General features: G+C 35.2%; 1 protein-coding gene across 1 annotated transcript in view; it reads right to left on the reverse strand.

Annotated features, from left to right (window-relative positions):
• Positions 1-639: 639 nt before the first annotated feature.
• The window catches only part of LOC118183612 (uncharacterized), a 65,037-nt gene continuing 49,891 nt past the window's right edge, over positions 640-15,785 (reverse strand). Inside the window, exons 3-6 of the mRNA XM_035353205.2 lie at positions 13,303-15,670; positions 7,624-7,815; positions 7,138-7,351; positions 640-1,782 (exon numbers count right to left, since the gene is read on the reverse strand). Coding sequence (XP_035209096.2) covers positions 1,638-1,782; positions 7,138-7,351; positions 7,624-7,815; positions 13,303-15,670 — 2,919 coding nt within the window. The 3' untranslated portion in view covers positions 640-1,637. The remainder of the gene's footprint in view (positions 1,783-7,137; positions 7,352-7,623; positions 7,816-13,302; positions 15,671-15,785) is intronic.

Genomic DNA, 15,785 nt, shown 5'->3' on the forward strand with positions numbered 1-15,785 from the left:
GCACGATGGGAAATATTAGACAAACAATGAAAAACTTGTTTGTCTCATACGATGTCGACAAAGCTTCTTATTTATCAGATTTTACAATCTGAAAGTTTGCGTTTCGAATATGCTTAGCCAATTACAGAATAACGCCCAAGATTCTTAAAATTATGGGAAAAGATTGCGGTGTTGCTAAAAAGATTGAAAGATCCTCTTTTTGCAAGTAATATTTTTCTAGTGTACTGCCTCTAACGCAATGAGAATCGTCGAAAAGGAAAAGATGGGAGTGACTTCCAGGTATTGTTTATGTGTTTGCACGCTTATGCTATCACATCTAATAAAGCTCTTTGTTATGACAAATTTTGCTACAATTTGTTTTGAAGCACACTGTATGTGGAAAAGTTAATGGTTCTGAAAGGCATTCTTTGAGAGTTTTGCTTATAATGATATAAAACATAAACATCCCTATTTCACCTGTTGCGAATTTTGAATTTGTACTTTCACTCAGATGACATGGTGAAATTATATATGTAGAAACATGCAACTGTTTTAGTGAAAATTTCCGTAATTAGCATTCAAAAATTCCGTAATTAATCATGTTATATTAGTTCATACCATAAATTAATATCTTTCAAATGAGAAAAGCTCACAAATAAATAAGAAAAATGAATTTTTTTATTCACGTAGCTGTTACAAAATATGGGTATCACACATCTCAAATATACTTTACAACGTCAGAAACTGTATGCTTTATTACAGAGAACATATATTAAAACACTAACGATTGCTTTTAAGCCTCTTATAAGGTTAAAAACAACCTGAATGTTCACTGTAACGAGATTCGCGAATAAAAAAACATTCAAATTTCTTCAAAATATATTCTGTATAAAAAAGGTGACATTTTTATAAGAAATTACTATGCTAAACATACAGGACTTCTTCATAAATGACTGCTTCGAAATGAACAAAGCAGATAAATTAATGAAATATATTTAAACATTTTTTATATTTCTGATTCACAAAATGGCAACACAGCACAACATTATAAAGATAAATTCAGCAAAAAGGCATTCTGATTTTTATTAAAACTTACAAAATAAAAAATTAAAATAAAAATACTTTTAAAATTCAACAATAATATATAAATACAAAATCATTTCTTTTGTTATAGATTGTTTTAGAAATTAGCACATTTAAATCTTATTACAGAGTTAATAAGTTTCCTAAGAAAAATAATATTTGAATCAATATTGCTTAGTGTGTAAACTGATGTTTATAAAAACTGTAACACACCTTAATTCTTTATTATCTGTTAAAATGTCTTCTATTTTCTTAGGCAGAAAGCGAAATTCTTTGAATTTTCTTAATTTTTTTGTGTCACTGACTTAAGAGGCTACTATCACTCAATTTATAACTCATAATTTATGTATATTCAAAATTTAATGCATATTTATACAATTATTCAAATAATGATGAAGGATATACAATAATACCAATTCTTTGGATTCTTCTCATATTTAAGATTGCAGAACATTGTTTTGGTTGAATAAAATCTTCATTATGCATTTTTGATGATTGTTTCTGTGTATAAACTTTAATTGAATTCCCTAAATGGAACTTTTCTGCGTCGTTTAGTTAGCAGGAACTGGACATTTTCAATTTCTTGTTCTTCGATTCTGGCCCCTTCGCCTTGGTCTCGGAGTGACGACTTCTTCCAGTTCTTCTTCCGGTTCAACCGGAACTGGTTGCCTGGAAGGCTTCCTTTTCGGTGGTGGACTACGGCTTCCGTAAAAGTCTTCGCTGTTTAGAGAAAGAGAAATAAATTCACCAACGTTCCAAATAAGCTCGTATTTGTTTTCAAGAACTTATAAAAAAAGTTGTAAAAGTATAGCGAAACCAGGCTTCTTTTCTGTAGGAGTAAATAAATGTAAACAATATCTTAATAATAATAATCTGCATTGCAAAGAATTAGAGAAATTACTTCGCAATAGCTAGAGAACGTTTGATTGTAAAATTTTCAATTACTTCGTAATAATTTAATATTTCAAAGAATGTGGTGCTAAGACTCGTACAAAAAGTCCTTTTTAGGATTCCAGCAATTGGTAACTTCGAAACGTGTTTCTACAACTCAAGGTAATTGTATTTGATTATGCTAAAGCAAGCCTTCTTAAACTTTTTTCAATCGCGATTCCTTTTTCCCATTGAGACTTTTTTCGAGACCCCAGATATTAAATGTAAAATAAAGATATAAAAATAAATATCCTCCCATAAATAGTTTACTTCTTTGGTATACAACATAGATATAAAAAGAAGTAGTTTTAGGATTTATTTTAAGCAAACAAAAATTAAAGAAAATTCTAATGAGAGAGATGTGTTTTCTGCTGCATAGCAAATTAAATATTGGTGCGATATTTGACACTGCTTGGAAATAAAGCATCTTCGGCATATTTTAACGTTGAATGACATTTGGTTTTAATTAGTGTTAAAAATGAAAAAGGAGATTTATAAAATATGTGGTGCTGAATGAGAGAAGAACATTTAATGCCATTCCAGAAATAGTGAGAAATTTAGTTCTAACTCCAATCCAGAATTCATCAAGGATTTTTGTGAAAAAATATGTTTAAGTTTGAATCTTTAGATAGCTTTACAAATTCCTTTTGCACTTCATATAACAGGTAATTAATCTGATTAATATAAATTAGTATAATGTCTTTAAAAGTCTAATCTCATTAATGTCAATTATTGTAATTTTTTTAAAAGCCTTATGAATGAAGTTTCTTTAAATTCAGCTACCGACTTGAATTCTCGCGACCCTCGAAATTTCGATTTGTTACCCCATTCGAAGTCGCGGCCCATAATTTCAGAAACTCTGTGTTATATATTAAATACACAGAGCATATTTGTTTCAGAAACTCTGTGTTAAATATTAAATACACAGTGCATATTTGTTTCAGAAACTCTGTGTTATATATTAAATACACAGAGCATATTTTTTAAATATTTAATATATTAAAATTAAAATATTTGTTAAAGCAAGTACTGGAGGGCTATCTGCCTAAGTTGAAGGACACCTTCGTGGAGGCACTTTCTAGAGAAAACTCGCTTGTATCCACGTTATACATGGGATAAACAATGAAGACGTCCAAGCAGCCACACCGTTCGCCTGGAATCGAATTCAGGTCGAACTACTGACATTTAACCACTTCACCGCTCGGCCTCAAATGGGCCTTATATTGTTTAAGATCTCAGGTTAATCATAAATTTAAAACATTTCGCTCTTTAATATATGGAAGAGAAGTGAAACATTTTGAAATTTAAAACTAAGCAAAGATTATCTTAACACTGGCTTTATAGAAAAGTGCTATGAGTCTCAAAAGTGAAAGACACGGAAATCCTTTTTTTTTTTTTTTTTATTTTTTTCAAGAATTAAAAATATTTGTAGGAAATATGGTTATTATTGTGTTTTTTAATAGACGATAAGAGTAGAGACAATTTTAGATTCATCAAACAATTAAAATGGGAAGTTAAAGCTTTTGAAGGCATTAGGTAAAGTGGATTAGACTAAAAATCACTAATATTGTTGAGAGGATTTTGTAATCGTATAGGACTTCAAATTAATATACTTCACCAACTGATGTAGTGTTTTTTGACATTACTAACCACACGAAAATTGAAAAAAATGGTAAAAATATCAATGCTTTTGTCAAAATTATCAAAAAGCTGATAATGAAATGGTGATTATAACCAGTGATTAACTGTAATGCTTCTTACAAATAAAAAGAACAATTTTGATAAAATGTTTTAATGTGTTTTCAAATTATGGAGCAATTTTTTTTTTTCTTTTAGAACACAAAAATGAATTTCTAGAGACTATTAACTTTTGGTACCAGGAAACACGAAAATCAGCTACGGTATCACCAAGAATCGAACCGCAGATCTTCCAAATGCTAGCTGAATGTTCTTTTACGCCACAAGAGTTATAAGGTATTTCTCCGCCTTCTTAGCATGCCTTCGTGGTGTAGCGGTCTGCACACTCGGTGCGTATTCGTGAGGTCCGTGGTTCGAGTCCCAGCGAGGGCATTGCTCATTTTTCATTTCTCCTGCTTCCAAAAAATGCCTAATGTCTCTACAGTGGCGCCCGAACTAAAAAAGGAGGTAGATGATGATTCTCCACCCCTAGGATTCGGCGACTGGGTCCTCTAATCTGCTGCAGCCCTTTAAAAGGGGGGAGTAAGATATTTCTCTCGCCTTCTTAGCATGCCTTCGCGGTGTAGTGGTCAGCACACTCTGTGTGTATTCAAGTTGTCCGTGGTTCAAGTCCCGGCAAATTTCAAGTCTCATTTTTCCTCTCTCCTGCTTCGAAATTACCTAATGTCTCTACAGAGTACCTGACACAAATTATATTAATTTCTTATAACTTTAATTGCACTGATTCAAATTGTAAGTTATTTCGTCCCTCGCGCCTTCGTCGTGTAGTTGGAAGCACGTCCGGCTAGCTTCGGGAAAACAAGAGTTCAAATCGCTGCGAGGTTATTGCTCATTTTCTGTTTCCTGCTTTGACAAACATAATGACTCTAAATATGTATTACTATAATGCTACGGCTAGTTAGAGTTATTCTTAGAAGTAACGCTATTGTTTATTTTCGAAGTTAACTTTTTGAACTAAAGAATTTAAGTGTTACATATAGTATAACCAATCAAATTTGAAGCCAAACAAGGAGTGAAACGGATTATTTAATTAAGAGAAAGCCTGGGAGGTTTATATAACTAAGTTCCATCCCACATTTGAGTAACAGCATATCACCATTTGGCAATATTTGGCGTAAAAACTGGTGATATGTCACAGATGGAGAGAAAACATTCAAGAACACACTTTTAGCGGTTTCCTCTAAAATAGTCTCGAAGATAGGTTAAAGCTATATATATCCTGCCTGTCCTGGGAGAGACTAGTGTCTTGAATTCAGAGATTAGCTTGAGAGCGATCGACAAGAGCTGTATTTTAGTGCTTTGCCATGAAGCTGTCTTCATCGTTCTAGCCTGAAGGCTGCACTGCTAATTGTTCCAGCGTGTTTGTCACATTTTTCGACGAGTGTAAACGTGTCTTTGGAACTGTCCACTGTAATAGTGCGTACCGTGGATTAAACTGTGTTTTGATTCTTCATCAAGTGTTATCATCAATTACTCCAAAACTACGAACTCATAGAACGCATCAATATTTTTTAGTATTAGTTATATATTTTCTGAAATTTAAAAGAAAATTACAATTATTAATTCCGAAATTTTATTTAGAATTATTGTTTTAAAGACTGACTGATCAGAACTTAATTAACTGTTTTTTTCCCACTCTTTGTCAGTCTCTCTCTAGAGTGTCATCTTGAATCCACGATTTTAACATGCGACTTTAGAATTTGCAAGAAAAAATGTAATGTAATAATAATGACTGCACGTTCCGGAAAATAAGAAACGATTCAGTGAAACTGAATGCGAATGTGCGTATTATATATGTATATTCAGCGAAAATAAATGGGTAAACAGTACAGTACAACTCCAATAATCCGAACTGCGACTATCCAAATTGCTGATTATCCGAATTGCTTTCAGAATTTTTCAGAATCAACTGAAAAAGAGAAGGAAAAGGAGGAGAAGGAAAAAGACGCCCTACAGAAGAAAATGAAATATACAAGAGAAGATGAGGATGGCGTGTCACTTGAGGAATTTTGTTTGAGGAATGGAATGTTTGAGGAGGTTTTGTTTTGTTCTTGAGGAATGAAGAAACATTTGTTTGAAAATTCCTGGATGTTCAGAAGTTAATGCTCAGTGTACAGCAGATTGGATGGTGTGTGTTTTGTCAGACCCTGGGTTTCAAGTTATAAATGATTATAACCTTATTGAATCTGTGAGAGAAGAAGTGTAGAGGAAGAAGATGACCTTAATGTCGAAGTTGAAACAGACACGGGACCATCGGCTAGTGAAGCGTTTGCCGGCCTTGAAACTGCGTTGACGTGGGTGAAGCGTGAACCCAAGTGTAACCATATGCAACTTCTTATTATCAAGCGAATGCGTGACTTGGCTGCCCGAAAACGGATAAGACAGTCAAACGGCTTACTTTGATCGAGATGTTCAACATGCAATGACTTTCAGCACTTGTAAGTACTATACAATACGCTATATAACATGTACGTAAAAGTTTTGCCTTTCCATTTTAATTAATTAAAGCATCTTTTTCTTTAAAAATAATTTTTTCGTCCATTTTCAACATACAGTACATACAGTAATTAATTAAAGTGTACGTAGACCTTTCCTTCGAAAAAAAAAAAATTCCGATTATCCGAATTCTTGATTATCCGAATGGTCCGGTTCCATTTGATTCGAATAATTGGAGTTCTGTATATGTTGCTTTACCCTATTGTGAGTAAGCACAAATTTTCTTTTCCTTTTGAAAATAACACACAGAGAAACGGAAATAACAAAGCTTGAAGAGAAAACAAAAATTCCTTTAATTTTAAGAGAATATTTCCTTATTTATCCTGTATTAGGTATGATGCTTTGTGCAATCATATTTTAAAAGTTTGAAGATCACTATGGGGTTAATCTATTAACCGTTTAAGATATTTTAAAAGTATATAATCATTCAATGAATCCAGAACATCGAAAAATAAAATATTTAAAATTCTTATTTCGTCAGCGAAAAAGTAAAACAACTGCTTGACGTCATGTTTTTTATTATTTCACTATTTTAAAATGTAAGAGTTTTATTATTTTGTAGATAGAACTCTAGAAAGGCTGACGAAGCCAAATAACAATTGAAGATATTTTCTCCTTTTTAATAAAAAATAGTCTTAATCATTAGATATCACAAATATTATCTAACTTTCAAAAAAAGTTATTTATCAGCTTATTAAGTATTCTTTCAAGCATATCATAGAGTAAAGCTAATAGAGCTATTGTAGTCTTAATGTAGGTTTATTCCCCTGCATAATTATTATCAAATAGTCTTGTTGTGGTGGTTAATCTCACTAAGCTCAGTTAAATGCCTTTGCTAATTATCTCACAATGCAAGAAAAGAGAGCAACAGTAATAAATTACTTAAAAACTATAGGAACAAAGTTGTTAAAATATATTTAGTTAAGGTTGGAAGATGCAAATTATTCTTACCATCCTGGTACTTCATCCGGCCTGCTACACGACCCCTTTACAGGATCGAAAACAAGCCCTTCGGTACATGAAAGCATTCTAGGCCTTCGTAAGCCATCTTTTCCCTTGATGCAAGTGAAGTGCAACCGGCAGTTGCTGGGATGAGGATAGCGGCTGTAAACGCCATCTTGGAGATCATGAGCTGTTGGCTCTGGACAAGTAAAACCCAATAAATCTGAAAAATGGAAATTAAAGACTAGGTAATCCAGTTAACAGTTATGCAGACTTAATGTAAGTATAATTCCTTGGTCCAGGAAGAAATGAATTCCAGGTAAAACAGGTTCTTGACATTTATTCTTTATGAATTGTTATAGCACAAAGACCTCAAACAGTGTGTGAATACATTAGTTTAAATTATAATAATTCTTTTCCTATTTTGTGAGTCTTTTCACTGAAAAGAATTAAGAAGCAGCTAAAGAAGTATGAATGTGTTTTGATAGTTTTTACCTTCTGATTTGCAAGAAGACTTCACAAGATCTGCCCAATCGCAAGTGGCCCTTTCGTCGCTGTATGTTAGACCAGGAGGACACTGGACTTCAGTTGCTGTTCCATCTACACAGTTCCAGAACTTCGTACAGTCTGTCTCGTGTGGAAAAAGTCCGTTGCGCCTTGGGCAGTTTTTGGTTGGCCGAGCTTCCTCTATTGAAGGAAAAAAAAAAAAATATGCTCCAGTAAAAAATAAATTTTCTTTCTCCTATATACCAATTATGTTTTATAAAAGTAACACTTTTTTCGAATTCCTTTCATTGAAGGAATTCTTTAATTCGCATTTTTGGTTATTATAAAATCGATTACTTAAAAAAATTTATTAAAAGAATTTGGAACGTTTTCAATGAAATTTTAATGTCAGTGTCTTAATTTTTTGCAATGGAAGACTATTAAATGTTATTTTTTTATTTAAATGCTATTAAAATTCATCGTAATCAGACCTATTATTACGTATGCCTCTGGTGGTGCAAGGTGGAGCAAAGAACTGTGAGGGACAAGCTAGGAAGTCTGCAGAGATTGGCCTGCTGTGTATTACAGATGCTCTCAGCATCTACCAGAGCATTAGAAATCAGGGCTTAATTTCTAAGATTAGAACTGCCGGAGCCCTATGGAAGACCGTCAGCAAAGAGGAACAAGAGTAAATAAATATATAAAATGACTATTAAACTCATTAATAATTTTAAAATTAAATAGTTAATTATTATCGAATTAATTAATAGCTATTTAATTAATGTTTATAAATTGTTACTTAATCAATAATTATTATATAATTAATTAATTATAAATTAATTGATAATTATTAAATAATTAATTATTATTTTGTGAAATCATTAAAGATTGAAGTAATTAAATAATTAAAGTTAAATAAAATGTAAAGAGATAAATTGAAATTTAATAAGCGATTTTTAATATAATTTTATTGTTAAAATAAAATTTTCGAAATAAAATTTCTACTGAAATTGTTATTCAATTACATAAAAGAAGTGCCGCAGCCTTCTTATTCAGGGCTCCGGCGCATTTCGGCTAAAATTATGATTTATTACAAAAACTAAGAAGCACCGTGGCCTAGATCCGGTGGGCTCCGGACCAATTTAAGCTCTGATCATAGGGGGGGGGAGTCCTTTTATCATCGCAAAAATTATATATACTTAAAGTACAGCTGATGAAAATTCCAGGGCAAAACAGAATGAGCGTATGAGTGGGTGGACACAAAAAATGAGAGGAATCTTGCTGAGAGATACCGCGGCTCTCTGCTGATATAACTATAGCCATCAAGCAGATGTGTGTCAGGGGTAAAATGAGACCTGAATCTGACTCCTAAGGATGAATGTAAATTTGCTGGTTACGCTTCCCCCCATTAATGGATACTGTGGAAAGACGATGTATAGGACGTGCTTGAGCAGTTTATCTCAGTATTTCACTATTCTCAATATTCAGTTTATTGTACTCGCTCTCCTTAACGCACAGTTAAGAACACAAATTTTCCTTCCTGCGAGGATAACTAACTGTAAGCATCGGTAACAATACACTAGATATGATGGTATGGCGAGAAATTTACGCGTTCCTAAACAAACTCTCCCAAATTTATTGCCCTTCTTAAAGGGAAAGTTTTCCGCATGTGAGTGAACGGACTTTACTTGTACGTCTCATGTTCTCATGAGTTCGTATTTCTAGGGAAATAGAGTATTGCAAGGTCTTCTTATTGTTAAACTAAAAGGTTAGGAATTCTAAATTTTTCCCCTTTAAATTGTGGTTCAGTTTTATAAAAAGAAGTACCGGAGCTCATCTTATTTAGGGCTCCTGTGCGCTTCGGCTAGAATTGTAATTTATCTTAAAAATTGAGAAGTACCGGAGCTCGACTCCGGTGGGCTCTGGCGAAATTTAAGCACTGTTAGAAATAATACTAGATCTATCTCCCTTGGACATCTTCATTTGCAGCGTTGCTAGAATGACTGCATATGGAATGATGCTGCAAAATCAATGGTATGGCAAGCCTACTGCTAAAGGTCATATCAGTATTACTAAGAAAATTCATGATCCTATTCTCCTGATGCCTTCAGACATCATCGAAATGACTTTGTTTTTGTTTTGTTGACTTTGTTGGTGTTTCGCAGACCATTCGAGGTAGTTTTTCTTGCTAGGGATGAATGGAATGACAACGTATTCAATTTAAATACCAATGATCTAATCTGGTTCCCAGATGGATTAAAGAAAGAGAATCTTTCAGGCCTGGGAGGACATGGTGTCCCACCCAGAATTAATCTCTTTAGAGGTCTTGGAGACTAATGCCACTGTCTTACAGTCAGAGGTTCTCGCTATTACTAACTATCTACAAATAAATATAAAAAAGGCTATTACGGTAAGCGGATTCTCATTTTTAAGTGGCAGTCAAGCAGCTCTAAAGGATTTATACTCATTTCGCATTAAATCAAAGATTGTATTGGAATGCACAAACTTTCTAAGAGAACTGGAAACCAGAAACAAGGTAATCCTAATCTGAGTGACAGGACATATTGCAACTGAAGGCAATGAAAAGGCAGATGAACTTGCAAAACAGGGATCGTCTTTTAATCCAATAGATGTAGAAGTCTTTTGTGAAATCAATATGAAGACTGCAAAGAGTGTCTTCCTTGAATGGAAAAACCAGGAACTGAATAAAGTTTGGTTTGATTCTTCTGCATAAAAACATGCTAAAAGTGTGATTATCAGACATTCTGCTGAAATTGCCTCTGAAATTCTTTGGTACTCAAGTCTGAAGATACAATCAATTGTAGGCTTCATTACGGGGCACTACTATTCCAGAAAATACCTGCATACTATGGGACGTTTTCAGCAAGACACTAGTATATGCTGGAAATACTGTAAGAACGAGGAAACAGCACGCCATTTATATATGAGTGTGATGGCCTTGCCCTCATTTGCTTGACTACTTTAGGTACTATTACTCAATACTGAAGGGTTACATCTGAGCTCTGTTAAAGGCTGTCAGCCTTTATAAACAAAGTGGGCGACCAAAACAAATGGAGCTAGGAAGCATTGGGTTGGAGCTTGGCACAAAATGCTATTTAGCAGATAGGCCTGATACTTGACAAATACTACCTAAAAAAGAAGAAGAAAATTAATCGTACAATTTCAGCAGAATTTTCCTACATGCCTTGTTTATTTATTATATCATTTAGTTAGCAATTAATTAAAAACTGGGTTATGTAAGGATCTTAAGTTTTACTAACGTTTATTTTATTTTAAAACTTTACTATTACTTCTTATTTTCCACTTCCGGCCAGAATTAAATGTGTTAACTTGTTTATGCAAATTGTACTTGCTAACGCCCAAGTATTTATGTTGTGGCTTTTCGCTAAGAAAGAGGGGGATAGGAGGAAGTGAGCCGCCTTGCCATTGCATTGCACGCGAGCTTTCAATCAGTTGCTGCTTGCCTTTAAGGCCAGAGGTTTAGTCCTCTTGATAATTAAAACGTATTGTAGTTTCGGCAGTTTGCCTACTACATACGTAATCTTTTAAAAGGCCAGTTTTAGTGTCAGGCATTTGTAAACTAATTCAAAGTTAGCTCTTATTTAGAATTTTAGTTAATAATTTTATACTTTTACTTTCAGACCACAAGTGGTCGGTCTCTGCATCTCGAAGTGCGGGAGCACCTGTGATATTATAGAGAATAAAGGGTAAAATCAACCCTTCCTGCTGGTGTTGTCTATTCCACACATATTTGAACATAGCCTGAGTAAGCTCCCTGTTCTTATTCAGGACACATCATATTTCCAAAGCAAATCAAAAGATATACACATCCTGACAGTTAATTCAATTAATCTGCGAAATCTTTTCACTAGTGAAAATGTGTGGAAGGAGGTAAAATTGACTTGGTCCTACTTTTAGACCACGCAAAGAACGAAAAGATTTGTTTAGTTTATATGATTAATGGCAAAGCACGCTAGGGCTATGCGTAAGGGAAGGAATTCCTTCGTGGAGGACTTCGTGGAGGACAGAAATTGGATCATATCCGCGTTACACAAGTGATTATAAGGTCAGTCTCTTTTGGCTACCTTACAAAGTGTCTAGATCCCAGAGTTTTGCCTGGCGACTTTTCACACAGGCATAAAGAGTAACACTAGAAAGAAAAGGGGGTAAAAAGCCTTTTTTATTTATCATTAATTTTTATCATTTATTATTTATCATTAACAGAAAGGCGCGGACTTCCTGCTCACAAAAATACGAACTCCTTTCGGGTAGAACAGGTAAATCTAACAATAAATTCAAAAGGTAAGACGTAGTGCTCTTACCTTTTGAATAGTGTAATTTAATTTATCATAAATCATGATAAATTAAATCATAAATCATGATAAATTAAATTATCTAAGAATAGTGCAATTTAATTTATCATAACAGGCTGACTCAGGAAACTTCGCCGGCGATAGACTAATTAAAACGGCCAGAATGCGCAACCGCTATTAGTTGGAGGACAAAATAGCAAATGTACGCGACACTAACGTAATCACGCTCTGTCTTAACCTTCTCCTTTCACCCGTTTAAATACTCTCTTTCACCTACTTAATTTGCATTCTGGAGAGAAAACGCAAAGATGAAAAAGAGAATTCAGGAAAGATACCAAACTTAAAATAACTGGTTAGTGAACTAAATGGAATCCTACTGGAAAAGCCACGTAAACGCCCATGCACCTAGCCCATTCTCCTGGAATCGAACCCTGGTCGAATTACCAGCGTTCAGCTGTTTTATGCCGCTCGGCCGCTGGTGGCCCCAACGCACTGAGAAACTCTTAAAGTTTAAGAAATAAGCAGAAAAGGAATTTATTTGTGTTTGCTGAAGAGAATCGTTTAATGTAAATTTTGAAAATCATAAAAAAAAATGAAAGAAAAATTATACAAACAATTTTTAGTTTAATATAATAAAAATTATTAGCGAAAAAGTAATAACTTTAAGCTGCAAAGCCAGCTTTTGAAACTAAATGAGCTTACAACTGTAACTCTTGATAATATGCATTTCCTTATGAACTTATTTCATTGCGAAAGGAGCGTCTGACCAACATATCTCTGTGTTAAACTACTTCATATTATTGTAAGCTTTCTAGAGTGTAAGGGCAACTCATTTCATTACCAGCACTAAGAAATTGTGAAGTAGAAAGCAGTTAAATATGTTGGTGGCTTTGAAATGTTTGTTTACAGTTCACATTTGACATTACGAAATTTTCAGTTCTTTTCGTGTCTTGAAGGTAATTTCTTCCGCGTTTCTAATAAGATTTACTTATGTAATAACAAAAATTAATTTGCATGTTTTATGAGTTTATTTTAAGCTACCTAATTGTTAGTGTCTAGAGCAGAAAAGTTATTTTCTTCTTTTCGTTTTCGCCCACTCTCATATTCATTGATATTTACCTTCTGAATCGGCAAAATAGTCACTTTATTTCAAACTAATTTTAATTTAGATAACTAATTCCAATGAATTATTGCATGTTGCATGAAATAGATCATTTGCAACTTTAATCTTTGCAAATTTGTATATGTCACAGTATTTTGCTGAGAAGAAATTTAATTTTTCAGTTGTACTTACATGAAAAGCAGAAATTATTCACGTAAACATAAACAGTAAAAATAAACAAAGAATACTTACGAAGTTGAGGTCTAGAGCTGCAATCCACATCTCTTAGAGAATCACATCGCAAATATTTTGGAGCGCTGATTTCATTGAAAGCAAGTCCATCATTGCAAAGGCTTTCTACAGCAGTACCATTTCGACATTCATAATATTTATCGCATTGTATGGGATCGGCAAAGAAACCAAATGGATCGGGACACGAAAACTTAGCACCACCCGATGATCGAACTGTTTGTGGAATGGGTTCTTCATGCCTTGATCTGGATTGTTGACGGGATTGGGTTCTGGCTGTTTGTTGTCTACGATCAACACGAGGATTCTGGGGTTCTTGGTACTGAGGTAATTGACTTGGTGTATGCTGATTACGATTCGTGCGAGAACGCTCGGGTTGTTCTCTTGGCGAATTTCGTTGCTGATCGAAATTTTCATTCCTAGTGCGTACCCTCGGCGTGTGATATTCAGGCACGTATTTGTTTCGGTCGTTATGTTCTTCTGCTGGTTCTTCTACATATGGCTGCTCGTGATTCCTGACTTCAGCTTGAGGGCTTGTACGCAGAAGGCTTCGCAAATTTCCGGCATCTTCAAGATGTGGCTGTGCATTGTAGTCTCTGATTTCATATTCAGGCTCTGAACGCAGGGTGTCTTTCAGGTCACCTGCGTCGTGTAATGTAAGTGCCGAAGGCTCGTATCTCGTATTTACGCTAGGTCTTGCAGGCTGATGATCTTCAGCTACAGTATCGCTATGAACAGGTAATCTTTGACGATGAGCAGGAGCAACAGGTGCATGGACAGTATCACTTCCGGAATTTAGATTTACGGGTTGTCTTCTAGAGCTGACTCTTGAACCAGTCTCAGTGGGATCAGGTTGGTACCGTTGTGTACCTCGCGTTCGGGTAGGTGCCCGATCATAGTCGTGAGGCTGCGTGTTTCTTGTTCTAACTGGCGTCTCTGTTGAACGCTCGGCTTGATGTCTAGAAGAACCGCGCGATTTTGAAAGTGCATTTCCTGACTGCTGTCTAACCGATCCACGGCCTCTCGTAGCTATATATGCTGGTTGGTCTGTTGGATTCGTTTGATCTCTGGAGCTTGATGTTCTTTCTGAATCTTCAGGTCTATATCTTGATCCAGCTCTTTGAAGAGGTGGCTGATATCTAGAAATCTGACGACCGCCAATATTTGCATCATTAATGTCATCTTTTGGCCTTGTCGACTCATCGATCTGAGGTTGACTACGGGAAGACACTGAGTTTCTAGTAGCCGTAGGTACAGTTTCTTGTCTACGGTGAGGTGCAAAATTGGATTCTTCCCTGTTAGACAAGTTTTCATCTGTATATGAAGGATAAACTGAATCGTAATGCGTTACAGAAGGATTAGGGAGCCGATTTGTAGGATTTGAGATTTCTTGACTGTCCACATCTGCTTCAGGCCTTTCATTGTGCTGCAAGTTGCGCAGCACTTCTTCTGACGAATCAAAATTTTTATTTAAATCTGGAGCAAGAAGTGGTTGCTCATTCTGTGGCAATCTTACATCAGAATGACCTCGCGTCGGCACCGCAGATTCACTGTTAGGATGGATATCATTCTGAGCTGGTTTAATTCCGGAATTCCATATTAAATCTCTTGGATCGGATGGTGATCTGTCTGCAGGAGGTCTTTGAGAATTGCTGCGATCTAGAGATATCGTATGCCGCATGGCATCTTTGCCTCTGTCCTCTGAATAATCTTCGTGAGGTAAATGTGAGATTTCCGCTGCTGTGTTCCTAACAGGAGGAAGAACTGGCACATATGATGCTCTGTTTGGTATGGAAGTTTCAGGCTGTGGTGGAACGTATCTAGTATTTGTGGGGTCTGGGGAGGACTGAGGATACCGTTGACTATTTTCAGGTCTACCGGAATCTTCCACTGGCAGTCTGTTGGTAGCTGGCTCTGGCGGGTAATATTGAGAACTACCAGCGTTTGTTCCTGTCGGATTAGAAATACTTTCATCAAATTTATTATTAGCCCAAAGAGTTGGATCTAATTGATAACTGGGATCGGAATCCAAATTTGTTGGAGCACTTCGGGATTCAGTGCTTCCATGGAATGGCTGAGACCTTTTCTGGTCAGAATCTAATAATTCAGATACTTTGTCACTTGACGGATCTTCCAAATTTTGCCCTTCTGTTGCCTTCGCAACAGCCGCCTGAGGTCTCCTCCTCTTCTTTGGTCTACGCCTTCTTCCTTGAGGCCGTCCTTCTGGAGCTGCTGTAGTTATATGAGGTAATTCTTTGACTGTTGTTGGGGAAAATCGAGTTTTTTCCTCGTTTCTAACGGGTATAGATTGAGGAAGAGCATCACGTGTTGGATTTCTTCTGAAAGAAGTTCTTTCACGGTTTGGAGGGGGCTATAAGTAATAAAAAACATAGATTATTTTGCTTTTTATTCTACAAATATTTCTTAATTCTCTCTAACTTAACAAATTATAGTATAATAGATCATAGAAATGCATGCAAAATGAA

Source organism: Stegodyphus dumicola, chromosome 4, assembly GCF_044657685.1.
Source record: "Stegodyphus dumicola isolate Sdum_Otavi_A_Nest chromosome 4, ASM4465768v1".
NCBI lineage: Eukaryota > Metazoa > Arthropoda > Arachnida > Araneae > Eresidae > Stegodyphus > Stegodyphus dumicola.